Raw genomic sequence first — 14502 nt, forward strand, 5'->3', positions numbered from 1 at the left:
CAAATCCTGCAAGCTTGCCATGCTTTGTAAGTTTTAGTTTTGCAACTTTCCTATTAAATGTACTCTGCCAGCCATATACACACAGTTGCATACCATTTTAACAAGTCTTCCTTTTTGTATTACTCTGTAGTGTAGAAGCCCCAAATCTTTGTATGCATCATAAAACATTTTTAAAAATTTAGAAAAGAAACCATCTATTCCACCCTTCATATAATTTTTTACTCCACTTTCTATCCATCCATCTGTAAACATCTTTCAAACAAGGTCACTTAAAATATTTGTATCCGGTCATTACTAAATTTGATGCTGCAATGCTTTGTGCAGAGTCTGCATGTACTCCTACTGTCAACTTAGTATTTCACGGTTGTTCTGGTTTCATCCAACATCCAATACACATGCATTAGAGAAACTGCTAACATTCCACACTGCACATAGACGTACGTGTATATGCCATGTGTCCTGTGATGTGAGTCATTTCCCCAGGTTTTTATATTTTTATCCGTCATGGAAATTCTTAAGTGCTGAAAGGACATTTGAAAATGGAGCAATCCTTATTGTCTAAACATAAAAGTGTGATTAAAGCAATGTGTACGAGCATATGAAAGGTTTACAAATCTAATAGAACTTTACCTGTTTGCCATCAACTTCAATATCTGCCACATAGTTTTCAAATACTGTAGGTACATAAACCTCTGGGAACTGATCCTTGCTGAAAACAATGAGCAGACAAGTCTTCCCACAGGCTCCATCTCCAACTATCACCAGTTTTTTACGAATTGCAGCCATCCCTGTTAAGAGTACCAGAGAAACTAAGAAAACCCTGTACACAGTCCTGCATTAATAAAAATCAATTTTACACCATGATCTACATTCACTAAGAGACGTGCAACAAAACAATAACACAACATAGATTAAAGAATGGCAAAACAGGAAAAATATGCCCCAGTATTGGTTCGTACAAGTGTGCAAGGTAATAGGATAGCCACATAACAGCATTAACAGTTACTAGGCTTGTAGTCTAGGGTACCACTAACAAACCTAGCTCAAATTCCCAGTTGCCCCCAAGCACTGTCTTAAGTGACTTACTGAAGGTTACATGATAGGCAAATGAGGGCCAAGGGACTCCAACCTTAAACCACAGTTATGTAAAAACTTACCATAACAGTAGATGCACTCTTCTTCACTGATAGGAGTATTCATAAAGTACAGATGTGGACACTTACACAAATACAGATGTTACAGTGTATTCACTATTGCAGTCATCACACTTGGGATACAGCCAGAATACCAGAGGCTTAGTATTTCTGTGTCAGTTACTGTCGTTCCAAGACTGATGTCAGGTCATCAGTGGTATAAAAAAAATCAGGCAACAGATGCAATTACATCAGTTTTTCTTGCCCCAAATGTCAGGAGCCCCCAAATACGGAGGTAGGACATGGTAGAACACCACAAGTAGAAAGTAAATACCTAAAAAATCCTGTAAGGAGTGAAGAAGAGTGACAGAGACAACGGGGATGGAGGGTGGGAAACCAGGACTGCAACAGTGAATACACTCGAACATCTACATTTATGGTAAGTGTACACAATACTATGTTGTGTGTTTCACTGTTGCAGTCATCACACTTGGGTTGATTCCCAAAGCTGAAGAAAAGGGTAGAGGCAGTCAAGAAGACTGGGGACTGGCTAGGATGCCCTACAAGACTGCTGTTGCAAAGCCTGCCCTGGATTTCGAGAAGATAGGCAGGTGGTAATGCTTGGTGAAGGTATGAACAGAACTCCATGTTGCAGCCTCCAGGATGTCCCTGGTAGGGACCCCTCTGAGAAAAACTGCAGAGGTGGAGGTTGCTCTGGTGGAATGCTTTCCAACCCCCTTAGGGGGAGGTTTCCCATGTTTTTTGTAGCAAAAATGGATACAATGTGCTATCCATTTGGAGACTGATTGTTTGGATATGGCCTTGCCCTCTGCCCCTGTTGCAAAGCTGACTAGCAAATTGGTCCGTTTTTCTAAAAGATTTAGTCCTATACAAGTAGAATCTGAGCTGTCTGTGCACATCTAGATAAAGTAGAATCCTTCCCCCTTGTTTTATGGATTGGGGAAAAAAAGTGGGCAAATGGATTGGTTGAGAGCCACACTGGACACCATGTTAGGCATGAAAGTTGGGTTAGTCCTGAGGAAGACCCTGTCAGCATGAAAAATGATAAAAGCCCCACAGCCATGAGTGCTAGTAGCTCTGAAACTCTTCTAGCTGAAGTGATGGCCAGAAGCAAGGCTGTTTTCCAAGAGAGGAATTTTAACTCTGCTGAAGCTGCAGGTTCAAAGGGGGTAGTGTGAGCTTTTCCAACACAACGTTAAGGTCCCAAGCTGGGGTAGGAGCTCTTCTGGGTGGCCTTAAATTGTTAGCCCCTCTTAGGAACTGTTTGATGAGAGGGTGAGAAAACAAGAGGTGGCTCTGTGCTGTAATGAGCAGAGATAGCCGAGGCATGAATTTTAATAGAAGAGAAGGTTAGGCCCCCTGTGTAGTAGGTCTGCTAGGTAATCCAGGATGAGAGGTAGAGAGGTACTGTGCTATTTCAGCTCCTTTAGCCTGGATCCAGGTGCAATACCTTTTCCACTTATCAGCATAGGATTTTCTAGTGCTGGGGCATCTGGCCTCCCGTATAACATCCAGGACTTGCTTGCTTAAGCTGGCAACTGGAGGAAGAGATCAGGGATTAAGCCAGGCTGCCAGGTTCAGGGTCTGCAGTAGTGGCTGCATGAATACTCCACTCTGTTGGGTCAGGAGACTTGGGATCTGAGGTAGGTGCCATGGTAGTAGGGGTGACAGACTGAACAGCAGTGGGTATCAGTGCTGGCGTGGCCAGACAGGAGCAATCAAGATTGCTCTTGGTTTTTCCTCCCTTATTTTGGAGTAGGACCCTTGAAAGTACAAGTAGAGAAGGAAATGCATAGTTTGAGAGGTTTATCCATTGGAAGGACAGAGCATCCACTTTCCAGGCCTTGCTGTGAGGTTCCCTAGTGCAGAATTTGCGGAGCTGGTGATTGTTGTGGGGGGCAAAGAGGTCCACGTTCAGGGTGCCTCATTTCTGGGTTATCAGGTTGAAGGTGTTGTGGTCTAGCTGCCACTCATGTGGGTCTAGGAGGTTTCTGCTTAGGTTGTCTGCCTGAGAGCTTTGGGAGCCTGGCAGGAATTGTGCTTCTAGGTGAATTTGCATGGGTGAAGCAGTGTGCCAAAGGGTCATGGTGAGCCTGCAGGGGGGATAAGAGCGATTTCCTCCCCGCTTGTTGATGTACCACATCACTGTGGTGTTGTCTGTTTTGATTACTAGAGGCCCTGGGGAAAGTAAGGGTCTGAAAGCTGTCAGAGCGTGCTGAACAGCTAGCATCGCTTTTTGGTTGATGTGCAGATGTATTTGGTTTGGACTCCAATGACTCGGAATTGCACCTGCCGTCCAGGTGAGCACTCCAGGCATAACCTGGTGTGTCTGTGGTTAGAGTCTGGGCAGTGTGGGGTTGTGAGAAGGGAAGACCCTTGTTGTGGTTGCATGCTGCTGCCCCACCAAAGAAAATCTTTCCTTACACAGGGTATCATAGTTATGATGATTTCCAGGTACTGAAAGTGTTGACACCAAAGGCTTTTTAGGTACCACTGAAGTATCCTCATATGCAGTCTGGCATATGGAAGGAGTAGAATGCAAGATGCCATGAACCCAAGACCCACGAACCCAAGAGCTTTCCTCGTGGATAACTGGGTTCTGGTGGCTAACAGAGAGAAGTAGCCTGTCAGATAGGCTTGCTTTTCTGGAGTAAGGAATGCCATCTGGGATGCTGTGTCCAGGCTTGCTCTCAGGAATACAATTTTTTGAGTGGGTACTAGTTTGATTTCTTTTCGTTTACAGTATACCCCAGGGAGGTCAGTAGGTCCTTTACAAAGGTCGGGTGCTGTAACAGCTTTTCCTGACTGCCTGCCTGAATCAGGCAGTCGTCTAAGTAGGGATAAATCTAAACATTCCTTTGTCTGCAAAAAAAGGATGGCTGGAGCCAGGCATTTTGCGAAAACTCTGGAAGCAGTGGATAAGCCAAAGGGAAGCGCAGAGAACTGAAAGTGCATAGATCCTGCCCTGAAAAGTACAGTTGTGCACACTTATCATAAAAGTAGATGTTCGAGTGTGTTCACTGTTGCGGTCATCAGACTTGGGTTATCTGCCTGCAGGTAGCCCTCAGTCGGCCCGAATACCAGAGTCTTGGGATTTCTGCACTGGATGCTGTCGCCTCTTCCATGATGTAAGGTCATTGGGGGTATAAAGCATGCAGCCAACGCCATTACATCAGTTTTTCTTGCCCTAGATGTCAGGAGCCCCCAAAATAGGAAGCTATTACATAGTGTGGAAAGTACAGTTTTGTACCTACCATAAATGTAGATGTCCGATAGGTATGCATCTGCAGTCCTTACATATGGGTTGTCCTGCCTCAGGCAGCCCTTCGGTCGGCCGGATTCCAAAGTCTGGGTCCGGTGTCGGCTGATGTCGCCCTTTTCCCCATCAGAGCGCCTGGGGGTATAAAAGTGTCAGCCGACGCCATCTTCCTCAGTTTTTCTTGCCCCAGATGCCAGGTGCCCTCTAAAGAAGGTTAAATTTTGGAGAAATTAATAAATTCCAAAAATGCGCAGCAATAAAAAACAAATACACCATAAAAGATAACCCCAGCTAGCTAAAATGAGGGATAGGAACCCAAAGTATACCACAGAGGGGTAGGAGGGAGGGAAAACCTGACTGCAGATGCATACCTATCAGACATCTACATTTATGGTAGGTACAAAACTGTACTATGTCCTTCAAGGATGCATCTGCAGTCCTTACATAGGGGTAGAATACCATAGCCAAGCTGGGGGTGGTAGGACCTAAGAAAAGGATGGTGTACCTAACATGCCCTGCAGGACTGCAGTAGCAAAGCCTGCTCTGGATCTGTAATATAAAGGCAAGTTGTAATGTTTGGAAAATGCATGCACAGAGCTCCATGTAGCAGCTTCTAAAATGTTCTTTGTAGCCACCCCTCTTAAGAAGGCTGTGGAGGTGGCTGTTGCTCTGGTGGAATGAGGTCTGATGTTCGCTGGCACAGCTTTTCCATGAAAAGAGTAACAGAATTGAATGCAATTTCCTATCCATTTTGAAATTGTTTGTTTGGAAATTGCTTTTCCTTGTACACCAGCAGCATATGCTACAAAGAGTTGGTCAGTTTTTCTGTAAGTCTTAGTTCTGTCCAAGTAGTAGCGCAACTGTCTGAACGTCCAGGGAATGCAGAAGTTTCTCTCCTTTATTTTGTGGGTTTGGAAAGAAAGTTGGCATGAATGAAGGATTGGTTCTCAAAGAGACTCTGTCCTGATGGAAAATTAGAAATGGTTGTACTGCCATGAGGGCCTGTAACTCAGATACTCTTCTTGCTGAGGTTATGGCCAGAAGGAAGGCAGTCTTCCAAGACAGGAATTGTAATTCTGAAGATGCTGCTGGTTCAAAGGGAGGTAGAGTTAATTTTTCCAACATGAAGTTAAGGTCCCATGAAGGCACTGGTGGTTTCCCTGGAGGATTGATGTTTTTTTATCCCTCTTAGAAACTGCCTTAGCAGAGGATGAGAAAATACAGGTGGATCAGTGTTGTACTCTGCTGAAATAGCTGAAGCATGAATTTTTATGGATAAATAAGAAAGGCCATTATGGAGCATTTCAGCCTAGTATTCAAGTTTATGTGGAATGCTCATCACTGTCGGATCCTGACCCTTTGCGTTGCTCCAGGTTCGAAATCTTTTCCATTTTGCTGAGTATGCCTTTCTTGTGGAAGGCCGCCGAGCTTCCATGATGATATCCTTTACCCTCTTAGATAGTTTATCCTGGCGAGGAGTCAAGGTATTTTCCAGGCTGTCAGCTGCAAGGTTTTTAGGCTTGAGTGCAGAGTTTTGTAATTGTGCTGTGTCAGAAGAAGTGGCCATTGTGGTAGAGGCCACGGTTTCGTGCGTGACATGCTCTTTAACAGTGGGTACCAGTGTTGTCTTGGCCAGTCCGGAGCTATCAGAATCACTTTTGGTTGCTCTGTCCTGATCTTCAGTAAGACCTTGGTCATTAATGGAAGAGGTGGGAATGCATATACTGTTACAGCATTCCAGCTGAAGGAGAGGGTGTCCACTTTCCATGCTTGAGGATGGTATGTCCTTGTGAAGAATTTCTTCAGTTGATGGTTGTGGGGGGGAGGCAAAAAGATCTATGTCCGGCCTTCCCCATGGTTGTGCTATCTGAAGAAAAATGTCTGGATGCAACATCCATTCGTGTGGATCCATGGTGTTTCTGCTTAGGCTGTCCGCCAGTACATTGTCCTTTCCTGGTACGAACTGGGAATGCAGCTCTATATTGAGTTTTAGGGAAAGTTCCCAAAGATTCATTGCCAGCCTGCAAAGAGGGTAGGAATGGGTACCTCCTTGCTTGTTTATGTACCACATAACTGTGGTATTGTCTGTCTTTATTAGCAGGTGACCTTGATGCAGGAAATGTTCGAAGGCCTCGATTGAATGTATCACTGCCAGCATTTCCTTTTGGTTGATGTGCAGGTGCAATTCCTTGTGTGTCCATTGCCCCTGAATATATCTGTCCTTCATGTGCGCTCCCCATCCATGGTCTGAGGCGTCCGTTGTAATGGTTTGGCTGATATGTGGCTTGCTGAAAGGCAGGCCCATGTTTGATTGGCTTGCTTGTGCCCACCACAAATTCCTTTTGGAGGCATGGAATGAGGGGGATCAAGGTTTCTAGGCTGTGACTGTGTTGAGACCATAGACTCCTTAGGTACCATTGTAGTTTCCTCATATGCAGCCGTGCTTGTGGAATCAGAAGAATGCAAGATGCCATGAAACCCAGGGCCTGCAGGATTTTCCTTGCAGTCAGCTGGGTTTGAGTGGTCAGATTTCTGAAATAATCCGGTAATTGTTCTTGTTTTTCTTCTGTGAGAAAAGCCATTTGGGTGTTTGTATCCAGCTTTGCACCCAGAAAAATTATTCGTTGGGATGTAACAAGTCTTGATTTCTGAATGTTGACTGTGTATCCCAAGGCCTGTAGTAGGCAGATGGCATAGTCCAAGTGTTTTACCAATGTTTGTTGGCTGTCTGCTTGTATAAGGCAGTCGTCCAGGTATGGGTATATTTGAATCCCCTGAAGTCTGCAATGTGCAATTATTGATGCAAGGCATTTCGTGAATACTCTGGGCGCAGTAGATAAGCCAAAGGGCAATGCTGAGAATTGATAATGCTCTGAACCTGCAAGAAATCTGAGGTGTCTTCTGCAACTTTGCATGCAGGTATGCCTCCTTGAGGTCTAGAGTTACCAGCCAGGACCCCTTGCCCAGCATGGGAAGGAGTTGCTGTAAGGTCAGCATTTTGAATTTTGGCACGATGAGATAAGTATTCAGTGCGGACAAGTCCAGAATAGGCCTCCATTGCTTTTCTTTTCTTGGAACAAGGAATAGTCTGGAATAAAATCATTGGCCTTGTTCTGTGTAAGGAACCTTCTCTATTGCCTTCATTTGTAGTAGTTTGGAAATTTGCTTGAAAGCCTCTGCCCTTTGATTTGGTGGCAGGTTTGGCATGCCTTGTCTTTTTGGTAATGTATGAAAATGGAATCTGTATCCTTTGTCTATTATTTGTAGTATCCATTTGTCCTTTGTAATACTGTGCCAATTTTCTGAGAATAAAGATAGCTTTCCGCCCAAAGGTGCTTCCAACTGGGCCCTGGTTGGCGGAGTCAAAGTCAAGTCATTGAGTTTGTCCTTGCGCAGTAGTTGTAGGTCCTGCACTACCTCTCTGGTTAGGAGGCTGCTATTGACGTCCTCTGTAGGAGCCTCGAGCTTGCCCTCTACCTCTGGCACGCCTGTTCTTGCCTCTTTGAAATCTGTCTGTGTCTGGAAAGGACCAATTCTTAGAAGGCCAATTTCTGCTGAATCTTGGTGGTTGGACCTGGAGAAAATCTTTGACTGTTTGTACTGATTTAGCCTTTTCCTCAAATTTCTTTAAGACCTCTTGAGCCGTGGAACCAAATAACTTTTGTTTTTCCAGTGGTGCATCCAGAAGCTTTGCTTTAACATGATCTGGCAGTGTTTGTTCCTTCAGCCAAGCATGTCTACGTATGACTGCACCTGTCATTGCTGACCTACATGAAGCTTCTAACGCATCATAACCACACTGTAAGAAATGGTTGCTAACCTGCTGAGAGTTATGCACCAGATCCTGAAGCGTCTTGCGGTCTAGGGGTTAAGGCGAGGTTCGTTTTTTATGCAATTCATCTAACAGATACTCTTGATACTGTATCATATGGAATTGACAATTTAATGCTCTCATAGAAAGTGTGGAAGAAGTATACACTTTTTTACCCCATCTCTCTAAAGCCCTGGATTCCCTTTCAGAAGGAAGTGGATTATTGGCAGTGGTGGTTGTAACCCCTTTAGGGCCCTAGGAAATAGTTTCTGGGTCAGCAGAGTGGCCCTTGTAAAGGTATAGATGTGAGTCCGGGACCCTGTAGTACCTAACAGGTTTGACAGGAGCCGGAGGAAGGGAGTCAGGGGAAATACTAGACTCAGAGTACACATCTTCTATAACATTTCAAACGGGAGGAATAGCCAAAGGTCTATGCTGAGGTAAATGTAAAAAAGTCCTTAACCTCTTCCTGGAATCATAGAATTCCTGGCCTTGCCATTTGAAATGCTCTCTCATGGAGTGAAGGGTCTCCCCAAAGGAAAACTCTTCAGGGGGGGAGGCTGAGGGAATAGATTCCTCTGCATCAGAATCCTCGTAGGCCGGAAGGGCCTCCTCCTGGTAGTCTGAAAGGGCAGAGTCATCTGAGGCCTCATCAGAAGACTGGGGATCTGTCTGCTCAACCCTGGGCCTTTTGCCTGGAGGTGGTTGAGAGCCCCTGTCTGGATGTCGTTGAGAGCCCCTGATTAAGGAAATAAGGTCTTCAGCCAAGCTTAGAATTTGTGAACCGGTAGTGGATCCCTGAGGTATAGCCTTGGGAGGGAGAGATTTTGGCTGTTTAGCAGCTTTAGCCCGTGTAAAGGCCTTAATGGACATGGATACAGGAGGCCTGGCTGCCCCACGTGCTGGAGTAGTTTTATCAACAGAAATGGTGTCGGATAGTTCCTGAACACCGGTTTCAGACGGAAATTCTATGACCGACTCAGTGTTGGCCTCCGGTACCGAAGTTACCGGCTGTGCGATGTCGTCGGTCGGAAGCGGTAGAGATTCGGCTTCAGTAGAGACCGAAACACTCGTGGTAGGCCTAGGTGTGGAGTCGGCCGAAACCGCGGACCGCATGTGTCGGTCCTTATCCTTATATTTTTTTGGGTAAATGAGGTGTCGGAAGCTCCGACGGCATGATATAACTAAAATTTTCCCCAAAAAATTCCTCTACAAACTCTGCCCGACGCCTAAGAGTGCGTTTATTGAAGGAAGCACAGGCTGAACAGGCCGAGACGTCGTGGTCTGGGCCTAGGCAGGGTAAGCAGTAAGAGTGGAAATCCTTATGAGGTATTTGTTTCCCACAAGATAAACAATTATTAACTTTAACCGTTTGATCTGACATCGGCTGAGGCAAGAAAAGAGTCCCCAACGGGGTACTTAGCTTTTTTGAAGACTTCGGTAGCTGAAATCACAGGAGCTGGCCGACCGGCACTTGCGAACTGCTTCTGCTTCGGGCACCGCGCGGCAAGAAAGACAGAGGAAGATGGCGTCGGCTGACGCTTTTATACCCAAGGCGCTCTGATGTCGGGGAAAAGGGCGACATCAGCCGACGCCGGACCCACACTTTGGAATCCGGCCGACCGAAGGGCTGCCTGAGGCAGGACAACCCATATGTAAGGACTGCAGATGCATCCTTGAAGGACATCACCTCCAGTAAAAAGTGAATACCCCTGCCACAAAAGATGGCCATAAAGAGGATAGGTAAAAAGGATAGAGAAAGCCAGGGGGCTGGAGGGAGGGAAACCAGGACTGCAACAGTGAATACACTCGAACATCTACAATTTTGGCAAGTGTAGACAACTGTACTATGTTCTTCGTGTTTCACCGCTGCAGTCATCACACTTGGGTTGATTCTCAAAGCTGAGGAAGGGTGGAGGCAGTCAAGAAGTGTTGGGGCTGGTTAGCAGGCCTTGTAAGACTACTGTAGCAAATCCAGCTCTGGATTTAGAAAAAATAGGCAAGTGGTAATACTTGGTGAAGGTGTGTACAGAACACCCGATTGTAGCTTCCAGGATGGCCCTGGTGGGGACCCTCCTGAGAAATGTTGTAGAGGTTAAAGTAGCTCTAGTGGAATGAGTTCTGATCCCCAGAGGGGTCGGTTTTCCATGGTGCTTGTAGCAGAAATGGATGCAGTGTGCTATCCATTTGGAAATGGTCTGCTTCTAAATGACCTTGCCCTCTGCTCCTGTAGCAAAGCTGACTAGCAGCTGGTCAGATTTTCTGAAAGGCTTAGTCCTGTCAAGGTAGAACCTGAGCTGGTCTGCGCACGTCCAAGGAGTGCAGGATCCTTTCCCCTCTATTCTGAGGATTAGGAAAAAAGGCTGGCAAATGGACGGATTGGTTTAAAGCTACACTGGATACCACCTTGGGCATAAAGGAAGGGTTAAGTCCTGAGGGAAACCCTGTCAGCATGGAAAATAATGAAGGGCGTCACTGCCATTAGTGCCTGTAACTCAGACATTCTTCTTGCTGAAGCAATAGCTAGAAGTAAGGCTGTTTTCCAAGAAAGGAATTTTAATTCTGAAGCAGCAGGTTCAAAAGGGGGAAGTGTAAGCTTCTCCAGTAGAAAGTTAAGGTCCCAGGCCGGGGTGGGACCTCTCCTAAGGGGCCTTAAATTGTTAGCTCCTCTCAGGAACTGCTTGATGAGAGGGTGAGAAAAGAGAAGAGGTTCATTATTATAATGAGCCGAGATGGCAAAGGCATGAATCTTAATGGATGATAAGGATAGGCCTCTGTGGAGCAGCCCTGCTAGGTAATCAAGGATTTGAGGTAAGCTGGGCACAGCTGTGCCCTTTCCTTGATACCAGCTCCCAAGAACAATATCTTTTCCACTTTTCAGCATAGGATTTCCTAGTACTAGGCCTTCTGGCCTTAAGGATGACATCCAGCACCCGTTTGCTGAGGGATGCTGGTGGTGTATTCAAGGGATAAGCCAGGCTGCAAGGTTTAGGGTTTGCAGCTGTAGATGCAAAATCGGTCCCTCCTGCTGAGAAAGCAAGGAAGGTGTCTGATGTAGGTGCCAGGGTGGCACTGCTGTCAGACTGCATAGGAGTGGGTACCAGTGCTGGCATGGCCAGTCTGGTGCAATAAGGATTGCCCTTGGCCTGTCCTGTTTGCTCTCGAGTAGTACTTTTGAGAGGAGGGGCAGAGGAGGAAAGGCATAAATTGATAGGTTTCCCCATGTAAAGGATAGGGCGTCCACCTTCCAGGCTCTGCTGTGAGGGTTCCTGGTGCAAAATTTGTTCAATTGGTGGCTTGGGGGGGGGGGGGCAAAAAAGTCCACCTCCGGGTTAGAAGTTTGAATGAGTTGGGTTCCAGTTTCCAATCATGAGGGTCCAGTAGATTTCTGCTTAAGTCGTCTGCCAGTGAATTTTGCTTGCCTGGCAGGAATTGAGCTTGTAGGTGCACTTGGATGCTCAAGGCTGTGTTCCACAGAGCCATGGCTAACCTGCAGAGTGGATAAGAATGAGTACCGCCCTGCTTGTTTATGTACTACATGACTGTGGTGTTGTCTGTCTATCAGGAGTGGTCCTGGAAGGATAAAGGTATTTGAGGACTGTCAGAACATTCTGTACAGCTAGCATCTCTTTTTGATCGATATGCAGAGGAATTTGTTCTGGGCTCCATATGCCTTGAATGCATTTGCCTGTCATGTGAGCCCCCATGCACAGTCTGATGCGTCTGCTGTTAGGGTTTGGGCGGCGAGGGGTTGAGTGAAACGAAGTCCCTTGTTGTGGTTGCATGCTTCTGCCCAAAGGAACTCTGCCCTTAGACAAGGTTTGACAGGAATCACTGTTTTCAGGTCCTGAGAATGTTGGCAGAGACTTAAGTACCATTGAAGTTTCCTCATATGCAGTCTTGCATACGGAATTAGCAGAATGCATGAGGCCATGAACCCTAGGGCTTGCAGTATTTTCCTTGCAGATAGCTGGGTTTTGTTAGACATAAGTTTGAAATAATTTGTCAAATGGACCTGCTTTTCTGGAGTGAGGAATGCCATCTGGGAAGTTGTGTTCAAGCTCGCTACCAAAAATACAATTTGTTGGCTGGGCACCAGTTGGGATTTATTTTCGTTGATGGTGTATCCCAGTGAAGTTAGAAGTCTTTTTACAAATGCCAAGTGCTGAAGCAATTCCTGACTGTCTGCCTGAATCAGGCAATCATCCAAGTATGGGTAGATTTGAATATTTCTCTGCCTGCAGTATGCAATGGCTGGAGCCAGGCCTTTTGTGAATACTCTGGGTGCAGTAGATAAGCCGAAGGGAAGTGCAGAGAACTGAAAGTGCACAGAGCCTGCCCTGAAACGTAGATATTTCCTGCAATACTCCCTTACGGGGATGTGCAGATAAGCTTCTTTTAAGTCTAGGGTGACTAACCAGGCATCCTTGACTACCATAGGAAGAAGCTGTTGCAGAGTAAGCATTTTCAATTTTGGGACCACCAGAAAGGTGTTGAGGATTGATAGATCAAGGATAGGGTGCCGAGAGTTCTCTTTTCTGGGCACCAGGAACAGTCTGGAGTAGAAACCCTGTCCCCTTTGTTCTACTGGGAGAGGTTGAATAGCCCTGATATGGAGAAGGGAAAGTACTTGCTTTGAGCCTCTGCCCACTGTTTGGAGGAAGGTCTGGCAACCCACTTGCTGTTGGCAGTGAGTGGAAGTAGAATCTGTATACCTGGGATACAACGTTTAGAACCCATCGGTCCTGAGTAATGGACATCCATTTTTTTGCATGAAGGGCGAGTTATCCTCCTAGGGGTGCAAGTATTTGGGCATGGCTGGGAAGGATAAAGTACAGTTTTGTACCTACCATAAATGCAGATGTTAGAGTGTATACCCTGCTGCAGTCATCACACTTGGGTTATCCTGCCATCAGGCGGTCCCGCAGTCGGCCAGAATTCCAAAGTCTTGGTCCGGTGTCAGTTGCTGTCGCTTCTTCCCTGACGTCAGAGCGCCAGGGGTATATCAGAGGCATCCGATGCCATTTTCTTCAGTTTATATAGCTTTCTTGAAAGAAAAAAGTAAAACAAAACCCTTAGGCACAAGCAAATACACCACAGAGGTTGTAGAGAATAGAGATAAGTTCAGCTAGTTTTAGAGGGGATGGAGGGAGGGTAACCTGGACTGTAGCAGGGTATACACTCGAACATCTACATTTATGGTAGGTACAAAACTGTACTATGTTCATCGTGTTACCCTGCTGCAGTCATCCCACTTGGGTAGAATCCCAAAGCAAAGGATGGGCGGAGGTGTCAAACAGGGTTAGAGGGGGCTAGAAGGCCCTGCAAAACTGCAGTGGCAAAGCCCGTCCTGGTCTTAGAGTAAAGTGGTAAGTGATAATGTTTGGTGAAGGTGTGTTCTGAACTCCAAGTTGCAGCTTCCAGAATATCCTTTGTTGGTACTCCCCTGAGGAAGGCTGTAGATGTAGCTGCTGCCCTGGTAGAGTGGGGCCTTATGCTAGCAGGAACTGGTTTTCCATGGTGGGTGTAGCAAAAACGTATGCAATGTCCTATCCATTTGGAAATGGTTTGTTTTGAGATAGCCTTTCTTTGTGATGCTGTTGTATAGGATACAAGAAGCTGGTCAGTTTTTCTGAAAACCTTAGTATATTCCTAGTAACGTAGCTGTCTATGAATGTCCAAGGAATGCAGGAGTCTTTCTGCTTTGTTCTGTGGATTTGGAAAGAAGGTGGGTAAATGGAAGGTTTGATTTAGGGCCATACTGGATACCACCTTAGGCATAAAGGAAGGGTTAAGTTCGTAGAGAAACCCCGTCTTGATGAAAAATGAGGAAATGCTCTACTGCCATTAGTGCCTGAAGCTCTGAAACTCTTCTAGCTGAAGTGATCGCTAGCAGCAGGGCAGTCTTCCATGATATAAACTTTAGGTCAGCTGAGAAAGCTGGTTCAAAAGGAGGTAGCGTGAGTTTTTCCAGAACAAAATTGAGGTCCCAAGTAGGTGTTGGTGCTCTCCTGGAAGGCCTAATGTTCTTGGCCCCTCTGAGAAACTGCCTTAACTCATTAACCCAGAGTACCTCCTCATGGCGCCTGTGTGTTTAAGCCCGAGCGCGCCATGAGAAGATTTTTCAAGCCGTTACCCCCGAGTGCTTCCACAAGCGAGAGAAAGTGTACTGCTGATTTTTAGTTCACCTTAATGTAAAACACTCTGAAATCGTAACTAAATATGTAATTTATCATATCTAGTTACGATTCAGTGTGTTTTAACATTAAGATCACATT

The 14502-nt window shown here is 45.9% G+C and overlaps 1 protein-coding gene across 1 annotated transcript in view; it reads right to left on the bottom strand.

Annotated features, from left to right (window-relative positions):
* Positions 1-14502, bottom strand: part of LOC122809323 (transforming protein RhoA) — a 637733-nt gene that overhangs the window by 514001 nt on the left and 109230 nt on the right. Inside the window, exon 2 of the mRNA XM_044080724.1 lies at positions 631-788. Within this exon, the coding sequence (XP_043936659.1) occupies positions 631-786 (156 nt within the window). The 5' untranslated portion in view covers positions 787-788. The remainder of the gene's footprint in view (positions 1-630; positions 789-14502) is intronic.

The sequence above is a fragment of the Protopterus annectens genome, chromosome 8.part0 (assembly GCF_019279795.1).
Source record: "Protopterus annectens isolate FY-2018-M chromosome 8.part0, PAN1.0, whole genome shotgun sequence".
In the NCBI taxonomy this organism is placed as follows: Eukaryota; Metazoa; Chordata; order Ceratodontiformes; family Protopteridae; genus Protopterus; species Protopterus annectens.